This window comes from Hyla sarda, chromosome 10 (genome assembly GCF_029499605.1).
Source record: "Hyla sarda isolate aHylSar1 chromosome 10, aHylSar1.hap1, whole genome shotgun sequence".
NCBI classification, from domain to species: domain Eukaryota; kingdom Metazoa; phylum Chordata; class Amphibia; order Anura; family Hylidae; genus Hyla; species Hyla sarda.
The window spans coordinates 100233934-100252025 of NC_079198.1; the positions used below are offsets into that span (position 1 = coordinate 100233934).

An 18092-nucleotide genomic window follows, 5' to 3' on the forward strand; every position below is an offset into this window, starting at 1 on the left:
CATCCCTAACATACAGTCCCATGTAAATAATATCACTCCTCATTCCTAACATACAGTCCCATGTAAATAATATCACTCCTCATCCCTAACATACAGTCCCATGTAAATAATATCACTCCTCATCCCTAACATACAGTCCCATGTAAATAATATCACTCCTCATCCCTAACATACAGCCCCATGTAAATAATATCACTCCTCATCCCTAACATACAGTCCCATGTAAATAATATCACTCCTCATCCCTAACATACAGTCCCATGTAAATAATATCACTCCTCATCCCTAACATACAGCCCCATGTAAATAATATCACTCCTCATCCCTAACATACAGCCCCATGTAAATAATATCACTCCTCATCCCTAACATACAGTCCCATGTAAATAATATCACTCCTCATCCCTAACATACAGTCCCATGTAAATAATATCACTCCTCATCCCTAACATACAGTCCCATGTAAATAATATCACTCCTCATCCCTAACATACAGTCCCATGTAAATAATATCACTCCTCATCCCTAACATACAGCCCCATGTAAATAATATCACTCATCATCCCTAACATACAGTTCCATGTAAATAATATCACTCCTTATAGCCAACAGTCCCATGTAAATAATCACTCCGCATACCTAACACAGTCCCATGTAAATAATATCACTCCTTATAGCTAACAGTCCCATGTAAATTATCACTCCACATCCCTAACATACAGTCCCATGTAAATAATATCACTTCTGATCCCCAATATACAGTCCAAAACTCAGTCCCATGTAAATAACATCCCTCAAACATACAGTCTTATGTAAATAATATCACTCCTGATCCCCAACATACAGTCCCATGTAAATAATATCACTCCTGATCCCCAACATACAATCCCATGTAAATAACGTCTCTCCACTCCCTCCAACACTCAGTCCCATGTAAATAACATCCCTCATTCAGTCCCATGTAAATAACATCCCTCAAATATTCAGTCCTATATAAATAACGTCACTCCTGTGCCTCAACATAGTCCCATGTAAACATCATCACTCCCCTCCCTTCAGACCTTTCGAAACACAGTCTCATGTAAATATCACTCCCCTCCCAAACAATCAGTCCCATGTAAATGACATCCAGCACGGCCTCTCCCTCCCTCCAGTGCAGACGTCACACTCCTCAGAGTACACTACGTATTCTCTTCAATGCGCTACAGAGCTCCGCCCCCTACTGCCGAGTCACATGACTCGAGAACATCACATGACTCTCTGACGTCAGAAGGTCCTCAGCTACAGCAGTATATCGCCTTTCCCGGGGGTCGCCGGGTGATGCGGGAGGTCACATGGCCTTCACCGCCGCCAACCAGCCCCAGCTCGTCCGCAGCTGTCAGAAGGACGAGCAGTTCCAGGGCAGCCTGCGGGGCCGGGCACATGGGGCCTTCCAGGCGTTCACGGGTGAGTCCGGCCCGCTCACTGCTGCTAGGGCACTACAAGTCCCAGAATGCTTTGCACCTTCCATGACATAGAGCTGTGCCCCCTCCTCCATCCTGTGGCTCTACAGCCTTGGCTGTCTAGGAATGCTGGGAGTTGTAGTTTTGCAGCAGCTTGGGGAACACTGACAATGGAGCAACCACACTCTGCATGGTCCAGAAAGGAGGAGGAGGAGGGTCACCTAGCAGCTACACTCAGTGTTAGTGTGAATAAGCCCCCTAGGTCAGTGTTTTACAACCAGTGTACCTCCAGCTGTTGCAAAACTACAACTCCCAGCATGCCTGGACAGCCAAAGGCTGTCCAGGCATGCTGGGAGTAGTAGTTTTGCAACAGCTGGAGGCACCCCGGTTAGGAAACACGGCAACAGTCTTAGGTTGTGTTCACATAGCGAAAAAATTGGGCAACATATTTTATATTTTGTGTAGATTTTCCTAAATGATGCCTGATCGCGGGAGTCCTGCTGCTGGGACCCCCGTGATCTTGCACGCGGCACCCCGTTTATAATCAGTCGCCGGAGCGTGTTCGCTCTGGGTCTGATCACTGGTGACCACAGGGCCGACGGCGTGTGATGTCATGCCTCCGCCCCCGTGTGACCTCACTCTCCGCCCCTCAATGCAAGTCTATGGGAGGGGGCATGATAGCTGCCACGCCCCCTCCCATAGACTTGTATTGAGGGGCGGAGCGTGACGTCACATGGGGGCGGAGGCGTGACATCACACGCCGTTGGCCCTGTGGTCGCCGGTAATCAGACCCGGAGCAAACACGCTATAAACGGGGTGCCGCGTGCAAGATCACGGGGGTCCCCAGCGGCAGGACCCCCACGATCAGGCATCTTATCCTCTATCCTTTGAATAGGGGATAAGATGTCTAAGCACCGGAGTACCCCTTTAACGTTTAGACTGTTTGCTGTCCGGGCATGCTGGGAGTTGTAGTTTTGCAATATCCGGAGGTCCACAGTTTAGAGCCCACTGGTTTATAGAATGCCTGATTCAGACAAGGGGGGAGGGGGTTTACCATAAGGGGTACAGCTGTTTTGATGTTTAAATTGCGTAAAACATTTTGTGCCTTTTCACGCGGTGTAACTGTAATTGCCTTTGTAGAAAGTGTTGTGCTGAAACACATTTCCGGGTGGGATTTGCAGTGGTGTCGCGCCCTCTCGCCTCCGCGTCGCGCCCTCTCGCCTCCGTGTCGCGCCCTAGATTTTAGGGCAGTTTGTTACAATTCTAAACCAAAGCATTCCCTGTCCATCTCATTTAGATGTAGTAAAATCCAGTGTCTTCCTTTTTAAGCAAAATCTGAACAGGTATTTACAGTGGAAACTAAGAATTCAAATAAAATTTATAGTCCCCCATTTTTTTTCTTAAAGGTGCCAAAAAATGGCTGCAGTGGAGGAAAGAAATAGAACTTTTATGTGATCTCGCATACTACACGCTCACTACATTTTCAGGTAAGTCATAAATGGTTGTTGTATGAGAGAGGTTTTTATTTTTTTTGACTGCTCAGTTTTGCCTTATAATGTCCTCCATGCTGCTTCTGAGGGTGTGCTATTGAGAAAAAGCAAAGCAAGACCCCCTCCAATACCCCCCCCCCCTTTTCTGGGTTTGTACAATATATGAAAGACGTCATAACAGCTAGTCTACACCTACTAACTCGGAGAGAACTGAAAATTAAAGATGAAGCCTGCAGAGGGGTAAACTGGTTAAAAAAAAAAAAATGCCATATAAGTTACAGTATATAATGGCCAGACATAGTGCGGTTTCATATGTACACAGGCAACTATTTTTCCTGAAAAGTCACCTGAAAGTTCAGGCATTCTTTAAGTCAGTGTGCCTCTACTTCAGTGTTCTCCAACCAGGGTGCCTCCAGCTGTGGCAAAACTACAACTCCCAGCATGCCCGGACAGCCTTCGGCTGTCCGGGCATGCTGGGAGTTGTAGTTTTGCCCCAGCTGGAGGCGCCCTGGTTGGGAAACACTGCTCTAGCTGTTGCAAAACTACAACTCCCATTATGGCATGTGGGAAGTTGTAGATTTGAAACAACTGGAGGCACACTGGTTGGAAAACACTGATTTAAGCAAATTTGAAGTTTGTAAATTGAAAGTGACAATTGTTTCTATGAGCAGTTCCTCCCTTTTTTTCTTTGAGTAGACTTCACATTTGGGGTACGTTCACACGCGCGGATTTTTTAGCTGCGTATTTGAAAGTGGGCGGGCTCTTCTCGGCTGTCCGCAGCCGATTTTCCACCCTGGAATGTACACTGCGGAAAATCCGCTGCAAGCCCCATTGAAGTCAATAGGGACTGTGGCGGATTTTCCGCAGCGTAAATTCCGCCGCGGAAAATCTGCTGCGGACAGCCGATAAGAGCCCGCCCACTTTCAAATACGCAGCTAAAAAATCTGCGCGTGTGAACGTACCCATGAGGTCCATTGTGTTTCGGACACTTTGACACCAAGGCTGTGTGTGTATTTTCTAGGTTACCAGACTCTCGGGGAGGAATATGTGAATATTGTGCAGGTAGATTCCACTAAGCGGAAGGTGCCATCCTTGCTGCAGCGCACATTACTCATCTGCTGTCACACACTATTCCCCTACCTACTGGACAAGGAGCTGGTGCGTCTGGAACACGAGATACACATAGAAATAGATGGAGTACGGGTCCCGCACAGCAACTTGTCGTCTGGATCCCATCACCGGTCATGGATGTGGAAATGGACTCACAGAAAAATTGCTGCTCTCTCCGACCAGCAGAAAAAGACATTGGTGAAGGCCGTGTATATATTCAGGCAGAGTATTACTTTCCTCAGAAGGTTTCACCTGGCCTTATTCTACATGAATGGAACATTCTACCATATTGCCAAAAGAATTACTGGTATCCACTATGTAAGTATATAACATTTTTTGCACTCCTATTGGATATTAAAGGGTTACTCCGGTGAAAAACAAATATAATTTTTTTTTATTAATTTTTTTTTTTATCAACTGGTGCCGGAAAGTTAAAACAGATTTGTAAATTACTTCTATTTAAAAAAAAAATCTTAATCCTTCTAGAACTTATCAGCTGCTGTTTCTTTTTAAATTTTATTTTCTGTCTGACCACAGTGCTCTCTGCTGACACCTCTGTCGGTATCAGGAACTGTCCAGAGCAGGAGAGGTTTGCAATGGGGATTTCTTCCTGCTCTGGACAGTTCCTGATACCGACAGAGGTGTCAGCAGAGAGCACTGTGGTCAGACAGAAAAGAACTCCAGAAAGAGAAATACAACTTCCTGTAGAGCATACAGCAGCTGATAAGTACTGGAAGGGTTAAGACATTTTTAACAGAAGTAATTTATAAATCTGTTTAAAGGCTGCATTCGCACCACGTTTTTGTAATACAGTACCTGTATACGTTTTCTATGTGAAAACCGTATGGAACCATATTGAAAACCGTATGCATTGACTCTCCATTGAAAACCGTATGCCACAAGATGCATCATGTTGTGTCCACTTTGCATCCTGTACGGTTTTGTCAGTCTTTTTCACGTACCCAAAACCGTAGCCTACCACGATTTTTGGTCCGGCTGAAAAACTGTATTAAACCGTATACGTTTTTGTTAAACATGGGAGTCAATGGGAACTGTACAGAACTGTATGTTCATACGGTTCCATCCAGTTTTCACCATACGGTTTTTGACTTTGCACAGTTTTTTTTCTTGGAATTTCAATCAAACAAGTGAAACTTTATTCATAAAGTGAAAAGTTAAAAACGTATAAGTTTTTTTCTTAAAAGACGGATGCAACCAGACATAATTTTTTAAACCGTATATGGGTTAAAATTTGTACACACGTTTTGATACAGTTTAGTCCGGTTTTGGGTTTTAAGGAATCAGTTTTTCAACAAAAACCTGATATGGCAACTGTATTGCAAAAACGTGGTGTGAACCCAGCGTAACTTTCTGGCACCAGTTGATTTAAAAAAAAAAAAAAAAAAAAACTTTCACTGGAGTACCCCTTTAAGATGTTGTATCATACTGCCCCCTTTGGCAGATATTGGGGTGGGGGGGGCACCCTGGTTGGGAAACATTGGGATGGGTAATGCATGCACACTCATCACGCATCTATATGGAGTGTGGATACAACGAAACATGGACCTAGTTCCTTGTTGAAACCAATTTTGTAAAAAATAAATAAATAAATAATTGTAATTTTTTTTTTCTTGCAGCTCCGTGTGCGAGGATCATCTGGGGATGACTGTCTTGTACGCAAGAGTTACAGCCTCCTTGGTGCCGTGTCCATGGTTCATCTCCTGTTGCTGGTCTTTGTTCAGATGCAGAGCGTTCAGCACAAGCAGGAGGCTCAGCAGAAGTTTAAACTTCACCGAAGGATGTCCTACCAGAGGTAAAGGTCCCTGGCTTGTGTACCATCCCCTTCTTGGTTCCTTCCTTCACCCTGTGGTTGACTCTTTTCCTTCATTACATTCAGAGGTGGATGAAGTGAAACACACATATAATTTTACATACTTATGTAGAACAACAACTTCTGAGCCCATCCATTACCATTGGATGCTGGTTATCAGTTATGGCCGACACTTGGTAGTGATGGTGGCTTCTGAACTTGAGCAATTGACCATGTGTCAAACATGTAAAATTTTTCTGACATTTAGAAATGAAACTTCTTATGCTTCAAGAGTACCTATCATAAACTAATCTGTCCCTAAATCCCTCCATCCTGACACTAATCCTGCCTTTTATTATTTTCAACCCCCCCCCCTTTTTAAAGGCTTCTCAGCCTGCTCAGTCAGCAGTGTTCCAGTGAGGGAGGAAGTGGGCGTGGCCCGGCAGGCGCAACATCATCTGATGCCTGCCTGGGCCGGCTTCCGCCCTTCTTCCTGTATGCTACGATCTCGGGACTGTGCGTAGCGGGATGAATGGTACTGGAGGAGAAGGACAAGATGCAGGGGGCGGGGATATTTAAATTGGGCACACACCGCACAAGCACGAGGACTGTGCTTGCTCTCTGCCTGTTTCATTTACAGGCAGAGAGCGAGCTGCGCAGATGTGATTTCCTGCATTTGGACCATTGCCCTGGCAAGCAGTGGTCCGAATGTGCCTCATGTGGGGGGGGGGGGGGGTGGGGGAGCCATCCTGGACCCAGTAGGGAGACACCTAGTGGCCAGGATTTCAAAGGACAAAAAATATGGTAAAACTAATATAAATATATATATATATATATATATATATATATATATATATATATATATATATATATATATATATATATATATATATATCTCTCTCTAAAGTATGACGGTGCTCGCGTCATACACGGCAGGTTCCAGCTGCTAGCAGCAGTCGGGGACCCGCCGGTAATGGCCGACAAGTGGAAAAATATAAAAGTAAAAAAAAAGTGAAAATAGTTTTTTTAAGCGGTACAAAAATAAAAAAAGTATCTAGCCATGGGTATCATTTTAATCGGATTGACACACAGAATAAAGAACACATGTCACTTTTACCATAAAGTGTACAGTGTCCCCTCCCATGGAGGCGGGGGTGACGTCACACGGGGGGCAGAGTCGTGACGTCACGATACAGTAACCCCCCGACCTACGATGTTGGGGCCATCGCATTAACTGCTATCGGACAGCGCAAAATGCTTAAGCTGCTGTCGTATAGAAGTTTAAGCATCCCTGGCAGGTTCGCTTACCTATTCCCACTGCTCCGGGTCCACTTCGCGATCCTCCGGTGTCTTGCGCATCTTCTCCAGGGTCCGGGCCTTGGTTTCCGGCGTCGTTATTACGTCACTACGCACGCCGCGCCGGCGCAGCAGCGTAATAATGTCACCAGAAAGTGAGGCCCGGACCCTGCAGAAGATGCGGAAGAAGCCGGAGGATCGCGAAGAAGACACCGGAGCAGCGGGACAGCATCGGGAGCCCCTGGAACAGCAGCGGGAGCGGTGAGGACCTGGTCCGGTGCGACGGGGACAGGTGAGTACAGCTTCCTATACTTTACATTGCACGGATCCCTCAACATACGATGGATTCGACAAACGATGGGTCGTTTGGAACGAATTACCATCGTATGTTGAGGGACCACTGTACTCCGGCTCCGTTGTCGCCACCCGGCTGTTTGTGAGCTGGCACCGCGGCGTGCAGCTCAAACAGGTGGGTGGCAAATACAAGATTGTGGGAGTCCCCAGCGGCGGGACCCCCGTGGTGAGACATCTTATCCCCTATCCTTTGGATAGGGGACAAGATGTCTCAGGGCTGGAGTACCCCTTTAAGGGGTTAAAGAAATATTAGAATGATTTTTATTTTTTTAATCTATATGATATAAAAAGTTTTATTTTTAATGAGTGCCCATTTAAAGGGGTTATCCGGGCACGAGATAAAGTTTGTATTTGGCTGGGGTGTCATTTAAAATTAGACATAATGGGGGAGATTTATCAAAACCTGTCCATAGCAACCAATCAGATTACTTCTTTCATTTTTAACAAGGCCTCTGAAAAATAAAAGAAGAAATCTGAGTGGTTGCTATGGGCAACTGGGCAACTTTTCCTTTGCACAGGTTTTAATAAGACCATCATCTTTTTTCATGAAGCCCGAGCCAAATACAAATAGCTCATTCTGCTACTTTCTACTCATCAAAATGGACTCCTCCCGGCTCAGAGTTAAGCAGTGTCTCGCCTCTTAATGTAAAGAAACAAACAGAATTGGCTTATCTTATTAATGCTGCAGCTTTCTAATGTCACTGATCTCCCATGGTCCCTTGTGCTTTCTTCATAAAAACTATACACATGACATCATGAACAGAACATTACTGCAGCATTTTGATTGACAGCTGAGCCCAGATGACATTCCATGAGCATTACGCCATTGTCTGCAGTAATGCGCATTAACTGGGAACTGGTGGGGATCAACTAATTGTCAACCCCTTAAAGGGGTACTCCGGTGGAAAACTTTTTCTTTTCAACTGGTGGCAGAAAGTTCAGCAGATATTTATATTACTCCAATTAAAAATTATTAATCCTTCCAGTACTTATTAGCGGCTGTATAACTCAGAGGAAATTCTTTTCTTTTGGGATTTCTTTTCTGTCACGACCACAGTGGTCTCTGCTGACATCTCTGTCCATTTTAGAAACTGTCCAGAGCAGCATATGTTTGCTATAGGGATTTTCTCCTCCTCCTCTGGACAGTTCCTGACATGGACAGAGTTGTCAGTAGAGAGCACTGTGGACAGACAGAGAAAAGAAATCCAAAAAGAAAAGTATTTCCTCTGGAGCATACAGCAGCTGATAAGTACTGGAAGGATTAAGATTTTTTAATAGAAGTAATTTACAAATCTGTTTAACTTTCTGGCACCAGTTGATATAAAAAAAAGGTTTTCCACCAGAGTACCCCTTTTAATGGGGTATTCCTTTTCTATAACATTTATGACATATCCACAGAATCCACATGAATGAGACCTGCATCTGTTTTAAGAACAAGGGCTCCCAGCCTGCATGCAGCGACTTGTTTTATGCAGTTTATACAGTATATTGCCTATAGAAGTTAATAGAAGAATGTCATCTATGTGTGGAACAGAAGGGTCCAAGATACACTTTGATATTATAATAAACTTTTAATATAAAAACAATTTATTTTCCTAGAGCACCACCACATGAGAAGTCATACCAGCGGCCATCCAAATGCACATTGTGCTTAGAACACAGGCGGCACAGTACGGCCACCCCTTGTGGACATCTCTTCTGCTGGGAATGCATCACTGAATGGTGTAACACCAAGGTGAGAGCTCAACATTTAAATCGTTGTAATAATTAAAAAAAAATAATAATAATAAATTCCCTTCATGTCTGGGCTGTGTGTCTGCCAGCTGAGCTAGTCTGCCTGCTTACCATGGGTGGTCTTATCTCCGACCACCTATAAAGCTCAGGGAATCTGCAATTCTGTATTTCCACAGAGTGCAGTGTATCCCCCCCTTGTGTGTGAACTACTGGTAAACAGCCCAGTCCTAGTTTGGCCCCTAAAATGGAGAGAATGAAAAATGGCTGTGCACCATGGAGGGAACTTTCAGGGGCTCAATAACATCCGGAGCACTAAATAACCTTGTCACCACTCTGAAGTGTTACTGTATCAAAACCATGCAGGGTTATAAAAATCTTCTGACACAGGTACGCTCTAACAATGAAATATTTCTCTTAGATTACTTTCAGAATATTCACCTTTATGTTTTGTTAAAGCAAGTACGGTTGTTACAATGAGAGTGTATGTATCCAGTGAAATTCCTATAATCAGGCATCCAGTAATCCACCATTTATTTCCTCCACAGTCCTGCAGTATATAGTACAGTGATGATGCAGTATCCTTAAATTGGGCACTCTCATTAAAATACATTTTTGCTATTGCACTCCTTCTGGTAAATAAATCTTTCTAATATACTTTGTTTAAAAAAATTAAGTTTTCTAGGTTTTATTTGTGTTTAAAAAAGACTGCCACTAGGTGTCTCCCTACTTTTCCAGAGCACATTTCCTGCCCATCTCATGCACAGACTTAGGACTCCTGCTGGTCTGGCAGAAGTTGTCCAGCCTTATCCAATCATAGCTAATTTCACACTGAACTGCTGTTTGCTGATGCTTGCAGAGTAAGGGAGGAAGTTCTCCCCTGTATAGCTTCAGATGATGTCACGCCTGCTGGGTAACACCCCTTCCCAGTCTGTGAACCTGAACCTGAGGCTGTCAGAAAATATAGAGCAATATCAAGGTAGAAAAATAATAATAAAAATAAAGGTAGGGGGTGGTTTATCATGATGGGGGCAGTGAACTGGGCGGATTATAAATCTATCAAGTTAAAGGAGAACTCCAGAATATAAAAATTGTCCTCCATACTGCCGGCAGAAAAAAAAATAAAGATGTTCATACCTTCCTTCGCTCCCCCGTGGCCTCCGGTAACCGTCTCCGGTCTCCGCCGCGACCCTCTTCCTTGTTGCCGATGGTCGGTGAGTGATACTGCGCTCAGCCAATCACGGTCCGCAGTCCCGACTTGGCCGACGATAGGCTGAGCGGCAGTGTGAGAACGCTTCAAGACACACAATTCTTCACTACACAGACACCTGCTGCCGGGGCCGAAAACGTCACACTGCCGCTCAGCCTATCACCGGCCGAGTCGGGACTTTGCTGCAGCCGGTGATTGGTTGAATGCAGTAAGACTCTCCAACCATCGGCAACCAGGAAGAGGATCGCAATGGAGACTGGAGACGGTTCCCGGGGGAGCGAAGGAAGGTATGTACATCTTAATTTTTTTACTGCCGGCAGTATGGGGGACAATTTTTATATTCTGGAGTTCTCCTTTTAATGAGAGATACTTCGTTGTAAATGATAAATGTTGGCTTACCATTTAATTTCCCTAATATTTATACGTACGTAGTATAGACTTAGGCTAAGTTCAGACTATGGAATCTCCGGGCGGAAAATTTCCGCCCGGAGATTCAGTCGGCGCTAGGACCACGCGGACACTGCAGTCTCCAATAGACTGCAATGTGTTCCACGAGAATTTCCGCCTGAAGAAAGAGCAACGCCATTCTTCAGGTGGAAATTTCCAAGCGGATTTTCCGTTCACAAATTCCGCTTCACAAATTCCAAAGTGTGAATTTGGGAACAGAAACCCATTCACTACACTATACATTTTAGCAAGCGGAATTTCCGCCTGCAATTTCAAAGCGGAATAGCCTCTGACTGGGTGACATGCTGGATCCATTAACAATTTAAAACTCCTCCTGTGAAAAAGGGGGAGGGGTGCACAGCTAAATAGGGTGCCATTCCCCCTGAGTTGTACAAACAAGCAAAAAGAAAAATAGCCAGCACAACTACCTAATACATGGGTGCACGCTGCTGTGGCAAATACAGAGTATACAAAAAAGATTACAGCAGCACATTTGGTCAAAAAAATGGAGGCTCTTAGCGCACTTTGTAATCAAAATGTGTCCCCCTATCCACCACGCGGAGGTGGCCTCATTTAGGATGTGTGCTGCTGCAATCCTCTTTTTTTATTAGACAGGGGTGTGTGTGTGTGTGTGTGTGTGTGTGTGTGTGTGTGTGTGTGTGTATGTATATCATTTGTTTTAATTAATTTATAAATTTAATAATTACTGCTTTAAAATAGCAAAAAAAAAGTAAGAAATAAAAGGATCCTTTTGCTGTCTATACCCTTAATGTAATTTCTGTCTGGGAACCTGAGCCCATAAAATCTACACATGTCGTCCGATATAAATGTTTATTTCCTGGTGACGCTCCTAAGTACATTTCGCAGTTGTTCAGCAAACATTTACCCGGCTCCCTATCTGTGTGTAACAAAATCTCGCTCCCACGCACACCCTGATCTTACAGGATGGCAGACGTCACCGGTGTGTCTACGGGATGACAGTGACACGCTATGGAAGACGTATGTTTCCCAGCCGATCGCGTTACTTCAGCACTCGCTGTTTTCTCACGACTTATACCGTTACATGGTGTCGTACACAGAACCCGCTGTAACCGTCTAATTAATTTCTGTAAGAAGTGTCTGGAAACAAGTGACACGCCATCTGTGCTCCTGATATACAGCGCGCCACATTTATTACGTGCATCTCATTCCCGACTTAAATGGGTCGCTAAAGAACAAAAATGGGAATAACAGCTTTATATTCATTTTAAACACCATGGAAGTAGAACGTTTATCACATCTGATCAGCTCATCATATGTCATAGATCTGACTGGATAACACTGAATGTTACATTACCATAGTCTGGCAACAAAAGATTTTCGGCTTGGACCAGTGTTTCCCTACGGGTATGCCCCCAGCTGTTGCAAAACTACAACTCCCAGCATGCCCGGACAGCCAAAGGCTGTCCGGGCATGCTGGGAATTGTAGTTCTGTAACAGCTGTGAGCACCATGGTTGGGAAATACTGGCTTGCACACATAGTTGTAGGCAGGGGTCAAGTCCTGAAAAAAAAAAAAGTGCAGGAACTCACCCATGATTTTCACTCAAGGGCTGGTCTAGCAGAATTCATGCCAATGACAACAGTGTTCCTGCTGTGGAAAAAGTGCAGGAACTCAGTTCCCATGCGTTCCTGCAGGACTTGAGCCCTGGTTGTAGGACTGTATGCACAAAGACATTCATTCGTTCTTTGCCAGCATCCGGGCATCTTTCCTGGTGGGATAGAGACACACTTGCCCAGATTTATCAATCTGCCTGAAACCAAAACTGGTTTTGCGCACACCAACCAATCACAGCTTAGCTATCCCTCTGCCAGAGCTAGATAAGATATGAAAGCTGAGCTGTGATTGGTTACTATGGGCAAATCAATCCATTTTTTTTTTTTTGTTTTGGGCTGATAAATCTGAACCAGTGCTTTTATAATGGGGTGGCAGCTTAGATGTTCGACCCTTTTAGCCTTTCAGATACCTGTCCTTTTATAACTGCATACAAAAGTCACACTTATACTATTTAATTTGTAATAGTATATGTTTTTAAATGTATTACATTTTTCAAGAGAAAAAAAAACTCAACAAGGCAAAAATAGTCAACAAATTGCAATTAACAGACAGGAATTACAGGACTACAAAGGTAAAGAACTGAGTGCACCCATATATAGTGCGGCCATCACACTCGGAGGGATATCGGGTGAAGTAGTAAGACAATAGCCGGAACACCATATCGTAGTTAGTCTCGCACAGGTATAAAGCCACACATATAAAACAAGTAACAACAAAAAAGACAGGAGGTGCATATAAGGAATCAATAAGAAGGATTGTGAGTCAGGAAAGGAAGGAGGGTAGGGAAAGAAGGGAAAAGGGAGGGAAGGGGGAAGAGTAAAATCAGAGGGAGTACATACCTCGGAGGACGGCAAAGCCCGAAAAAGTGGGCAGGCTGACAATGCTAAGCGGGAAACACACCCGAGAAAAGCAAAAGGGGGGGGGGGGGTTAGAGAGGGGATCATGTCGGTAAATATTAGGACCTGTAATCATCAGAGGAGAGGAATTTGATCCGAGGACCCCAGATCAAGTGGTGCTTCGTCACGTGTCGTCTGGAGTCCGCAATAAGCTCCTCCTTTTTTTTACGCAAGCCAAAGTGGTGTAAAGTATAGTAGAAATCTTCCCCAGTCAGGTCACTGAAAGTTGCGCCAAATTTGTTATGAGCTATGGGCCTCTTTTTAAAGAGGTACTCCGGTGAAAAACATTCTTTTTAAATCAACTGGTGCCAGAAAGTTAAACAGATTTGTAAATTACTTCTATTTAAAAATCTTAATCCTTCCAGTACTTACATGTCAGGAACTGTCCAGAGCAGGAGAGGTTTGCTATGGGGAATTGTTCCTGATATGGGCAGAGGTGTCAGCAGAGAGCACTGTGGACAGACAGAACAGAAATTCAAAAAGAAAAGAACTTCCTCCTATTATACAGCAGCTGATAAGTACTGGAAGGATTAAGATTTTTAAATTGAAGTAATTTACAAATCTGTTTAACTTTCTGGCACCAGTTGATTTAAAAAGAATGTTTTCCACCGAAGTTCCCCTTTAAGGGGTTATCCCAAGATTAAAGGCAATAGCTGGTCGATTGGGGGGGGGGGGGGGGCTCCACTGATCAGGGGAAAAAGGGGGCTGTACTCCCCCTCCTAGTGAATGGGGCAGCAGTGCACATGCTCAGCCTATGGGACTAACTCTATGGGACTTCAGAGTTTAGCACTTGGCAATAATCAGATGGCCCATAAATTGTGCTACCCTTCCACTCACCGAGGGACAAGTAACCTCTGTTCTGGTAGTTGGTAGGGGTCCATCTGCTGTTATCCATACTTATAAGCCACATATCCCTTATCTCAGTGTTTCCCAACCAGTGTGCCTCCAGCTGTTGCAGAACTACAACTCCTAAGAAAAACCATGCCTAACTCACGCCAAAGTAAAAAAAACTGAAATAGAAGTAGTCTTTGGAACAGTTATTTTTATGTGGATACACTTGGTTTTTGGTATAAGAAATGTCAGAACAAACTGTCCATGTCAAAGGGATTGCAAAAAAGGAACAAGAGGCACTTCCTTGTGTAATTCCTTCCAGCAACCTCGTTACAATGACCCAGTGATCCAAGAACCGACTCAACTGGAGCGGTTGTGCTAATTCCTTCACAAAACGTAAAAAGAAATGAATAAAGTTGTAGTCTTAAGTAGAAGAAAGCACGGAGCACTGACCGTAAATCTGCAGAAGGAGTTCTTTATTCAAGATCGCATCCATGTGTACAAGTGGGGAGAGCACCCCCTGAGGAAGTCACCTAGTGACGGAACGTGTGGGGTTCCTGTACCCCGTCCCCCTCTTTTGGCATCATTGCATCTCTGCTCCTCTGTCTGGTTGTGGTTTGGCTGTTTATTATATACAATTTAGTGGTTTGCATCTTAGGAATATTGAAATTATTGTAAAGTCTATCCTCATATTGTATGCATTGATGTGATTGCAGCATTACTATTGTGTATCTAAGTGCTATAGGCAACACAGACAGGGGTGTATTGTATAGTACATTGCATATTGTGTATTTGGTATATAGGGGGGCAGGTATGGTGAAAGGGGGGTCATGGCCCCTTTCCCATGTTTTGCCATGCTCCTTGTGAGCAATTTTTAATTGATTTTAAATGTCTCTTGTTTTGGATAATGATTTCTATATTTTGTTAAAAAATAATTTATTTATATATTGATCTTTGGGTGTGCACTGGTTACAGTTATTCTTGTTCTCCGCTGCTAAATTCAGTGTTGTTTACTGTTAGTAGCACCCCATACATGGTTATACAGTGGTAGAGGGCCCCCCCCCCTCTCTTTTCTATTTCAAGTGGGGAGAGCGGACGTCTGTGGAGACCTGCGGGCAATGGACCGTATCGCGCGTTAGTGCTTCTTCAGGCCCTATGATAGGGCCTGAAGAAGCGCTAACGCATGATACGGTCCGTTGCCCGCAGGTCTCCACGGACGTCCGCTCTCCCCACTTGTACACATGGCTGTGATGCGATCTTGACTAATGAACTCCTTCTGCAGATTTACGGTCAGTGCTCCGTGCTTTCTTCTACTTAAGACTACAGTATTACATGCACTTGTTCACGTAGCAGCACAACCTTCACTGCATTATTTGGTCGGACACACCTGCAGCTATCAAGGGTTGTCACATGTATCAGGGGAATATATAGAAAGGTGCAATACCTCCACGCTATCTTTGTGCAGACGATTAGAAATGAATAAAGGCTGCAGCTACCTCCTCCAACATGCTAGAAGGCGTGATCAATGACATTCCAAACGCCACAATTCACCAACACGGAGGATAGCTGAGCGCTGCCCACAACTTCATAGAATGAAATGGATTTTATTATATATAAAAAAAAAACGTACAACGCGTTTCGAAACCAAGTCGGCTTCAAAACGCGTACCTTTTTTTATATATAATCTCAATTTCATTTTATGAAGTTGTGGGCAGCGCTCAGCTATCCTCCGTGTTGGTGAATTGTGGTGGTTGGAATGTCAAAGGGATTGTCTCCTAATACAAACACTTTTTAGAGAGTAGTCACAGGCAGGTGACCCCCTTTTTATATTGCTTCCATATGACCAATAAGCTAGAACAATGGGTCCAGCCTGTTTTATGAATTGCTCATTTGGCTGTTTATTTATGTGCCCTCACTATAAGGCTGGGTTCACACTGCATTTTTTTTTTTTTTTTTTTTTTTTTAAATAAAAAAAAAAATATATAATATATATATTAATTGATGCTTGGACAGGATGCTGCTGTATGCCATGTTTCCTATTGATTTTCATAATGTATAAAAAAAAATTGCAATGTATTTTTTAAATATTTTTGTTGTAAACAAAAACATAGTAGGTTACATTTTTATATACAACTAAACTTATTGTAACAAACGGTTATACGGGGACAAAAACACAGTGTGAACCCAGCCTAATGCTTTACGTCATAGGATATAGATTTTTCTTATAGCATTGAATTTAAAGGGGGTTATCCTGGAAAAAAAATCTTATTCCTTTCAGTACTTATGAGCTGCTGAAGTTGAGTTGTTCTTTTCTGTCTAAGTGCTCTCTGATGACACGTGTCTCGGGAACCGCCCAGTTTAGAAGCAAATCCCCATAGCAAACCTCTTCTACTCTGTGCAGTTCCTGAGACAAGCAGGGATGTCAGCAGAGAGCACTGTTGTCAGACAGAAAAGAACAACTCCACTTCAGCAGCTGATAATTATTGAAAGGATTAAGATTTTTTTTAATTTACAAATTTGTTTAACTTTCTGGAGCCAGTTGATATAAAAAAAAAAAGTTTTTTTCCTGGAATACCCCTTTTAATTAACCTACAGAACTAATTGAAAACAGTTGATAACGTTTATACCAGCGTCACCCACCGAACATAGTAAATGAAATATATTCTGTATCATTTGTATTGTTATAAATATTTAGCATTTTTGTGACCAATTACCATAGTTCTTCAATATCTTATCTGGATTAGCTTGTTCCATTTATGTTATTGGTATCTAAGCAATGGAACTCCAGATGTTTAAAAACTACAACTCCCAGCTAGAGATGAGCGAATTTACAGTAAATTCGATTCGTCACGAACTTCTCGGCTCGGCAGTTGATGACTTTTCCTGCATAAATTAGTTCAGCTTTCAGGTGCTCCCTTGGGCTGGAAATGGTGGATACAGTCCTAGGAGACTCTTTCCTAGGACTGTATCCACCTTTTCCAGCCCACCGGAGCACCTGAAGGCTGAACTAATTTACGCAGGATAAGTCATCAACTGCCGAGAAGTTCGTGATGAATTGAATTTACTGTAAATTCGCTCATCTCTACTCCCAGCATGCTCTGACAGCTGTTGGTTGTCTGGGCATTCTGGGAGTTGTAGTTTTGCAATTGTTGGGGGGTCTAAAGTTTGGAGACAACTGATCTATATCCTCTGTACTTATATGATTCTATCATTTACAGGCTGAATGCCCATTATGTCGGGAGAAATTCCATCCGCAGAAGCTGGTCTACTTGAGGCACTACCGATGACTTTCCTAAAAGGGTCGCCTCCAAATTCTAGGGCTTTACAGACGTCCTCTTAAGAAGCTGCGTCACTCCTCACATTTAGGGTTGAGGTTTTCTAACATAAAAGCACAATTACTCCAGGCCAAGCTAACAGTCTGAGGTTTACAGGATACCTGCAGCCATAATACTGTACTGACTGTCTGGTATATAGGAATTAAATCATAAATCTAATGTATGAGTGAATCAAGTGTCTAATGAGAAGCAGAAAAGTATCAGTCTTCTGTTTGCAAAACTTTATATAGGCCTGTATGGTGGTTACAGTGAGCTGAGCCTTATTGCCACACACCGTCTGCTACATAGTATGTAATGCATCCCCAGGAGTTGGCTGGTGTTATACCAGTGTTTCCCAACCAGGGGGCCTCCAGGTGTTGCAAAACTACGACTCCCAGCATGCCTGGACAGCCAAAGGCTGTCCAGGCATGCTGGGAGTTGTAGTTTTGCAGCATCTGGAGGCACCCTGGTTGGGAAACACTGTATTATACAGATAGGATTTTAAGAAGCAGACCTGCTGGGGGCCACATAGTGGCATAAATTCCAGTTGTAATGTGACTTCTGTT

General features: G+C 43.6%; 1 protein-coding gene across 1 annotated transcript; it reads left to right on the forward strand.

Moving 5' to 3' along the window:
* Window positions 1-1243: 1243 nt before the first annotated feature.
* PEX10 (peroxisomal biogenesis factor 10) lies at window positions 1244-17706 on the forward strand. Its single transcript, XM_056542026.1, has 6 exons — window positions 1244-1446; window positions 2849-2929; window positions 3954-4360; window positions 5680-5855; window positions 9102-9237; window positions 17431-17706. The coding sequence occupies exons 1-6, from the start codon at window positions 1335-1337 to the stop codon at window positions 17497-17499; spliced, it is 981 nt and encodes a 326-aa protein (XP_056398001.1). The 5' UTR covers window positions 1244-1334; the 3' UTR covers window positions 17500-17706.
* The last annotated feature ends 386 nt before the right edge of the window (window positions 17707-18092 follow it).

Bases quoted from the DNA above. Each gene is read 5' to 3' on its own strand.
- PEX10 (XM_056542026.1), top strand. From the start codon at position 1,335: ATGGCCTTCACCGCCGCCAACCAGCCCCAGCTCGTCCGCAGCTGTCAG. The intron at 4,361-5,679 runs GTAAGTATATAA...TTTTTCTTGCAG, and splicing joins GAATTACTGGTATCCACTAT to CTCCGTGTGCGAGGATCATC. The intron at 5,856-9,101 runs GTAAAGGTCCCT...TTATTTTCCTAG, and splicing joins CGAAGGATGTCCTACCAGAG to AGCACCACCACATGAGAAGT.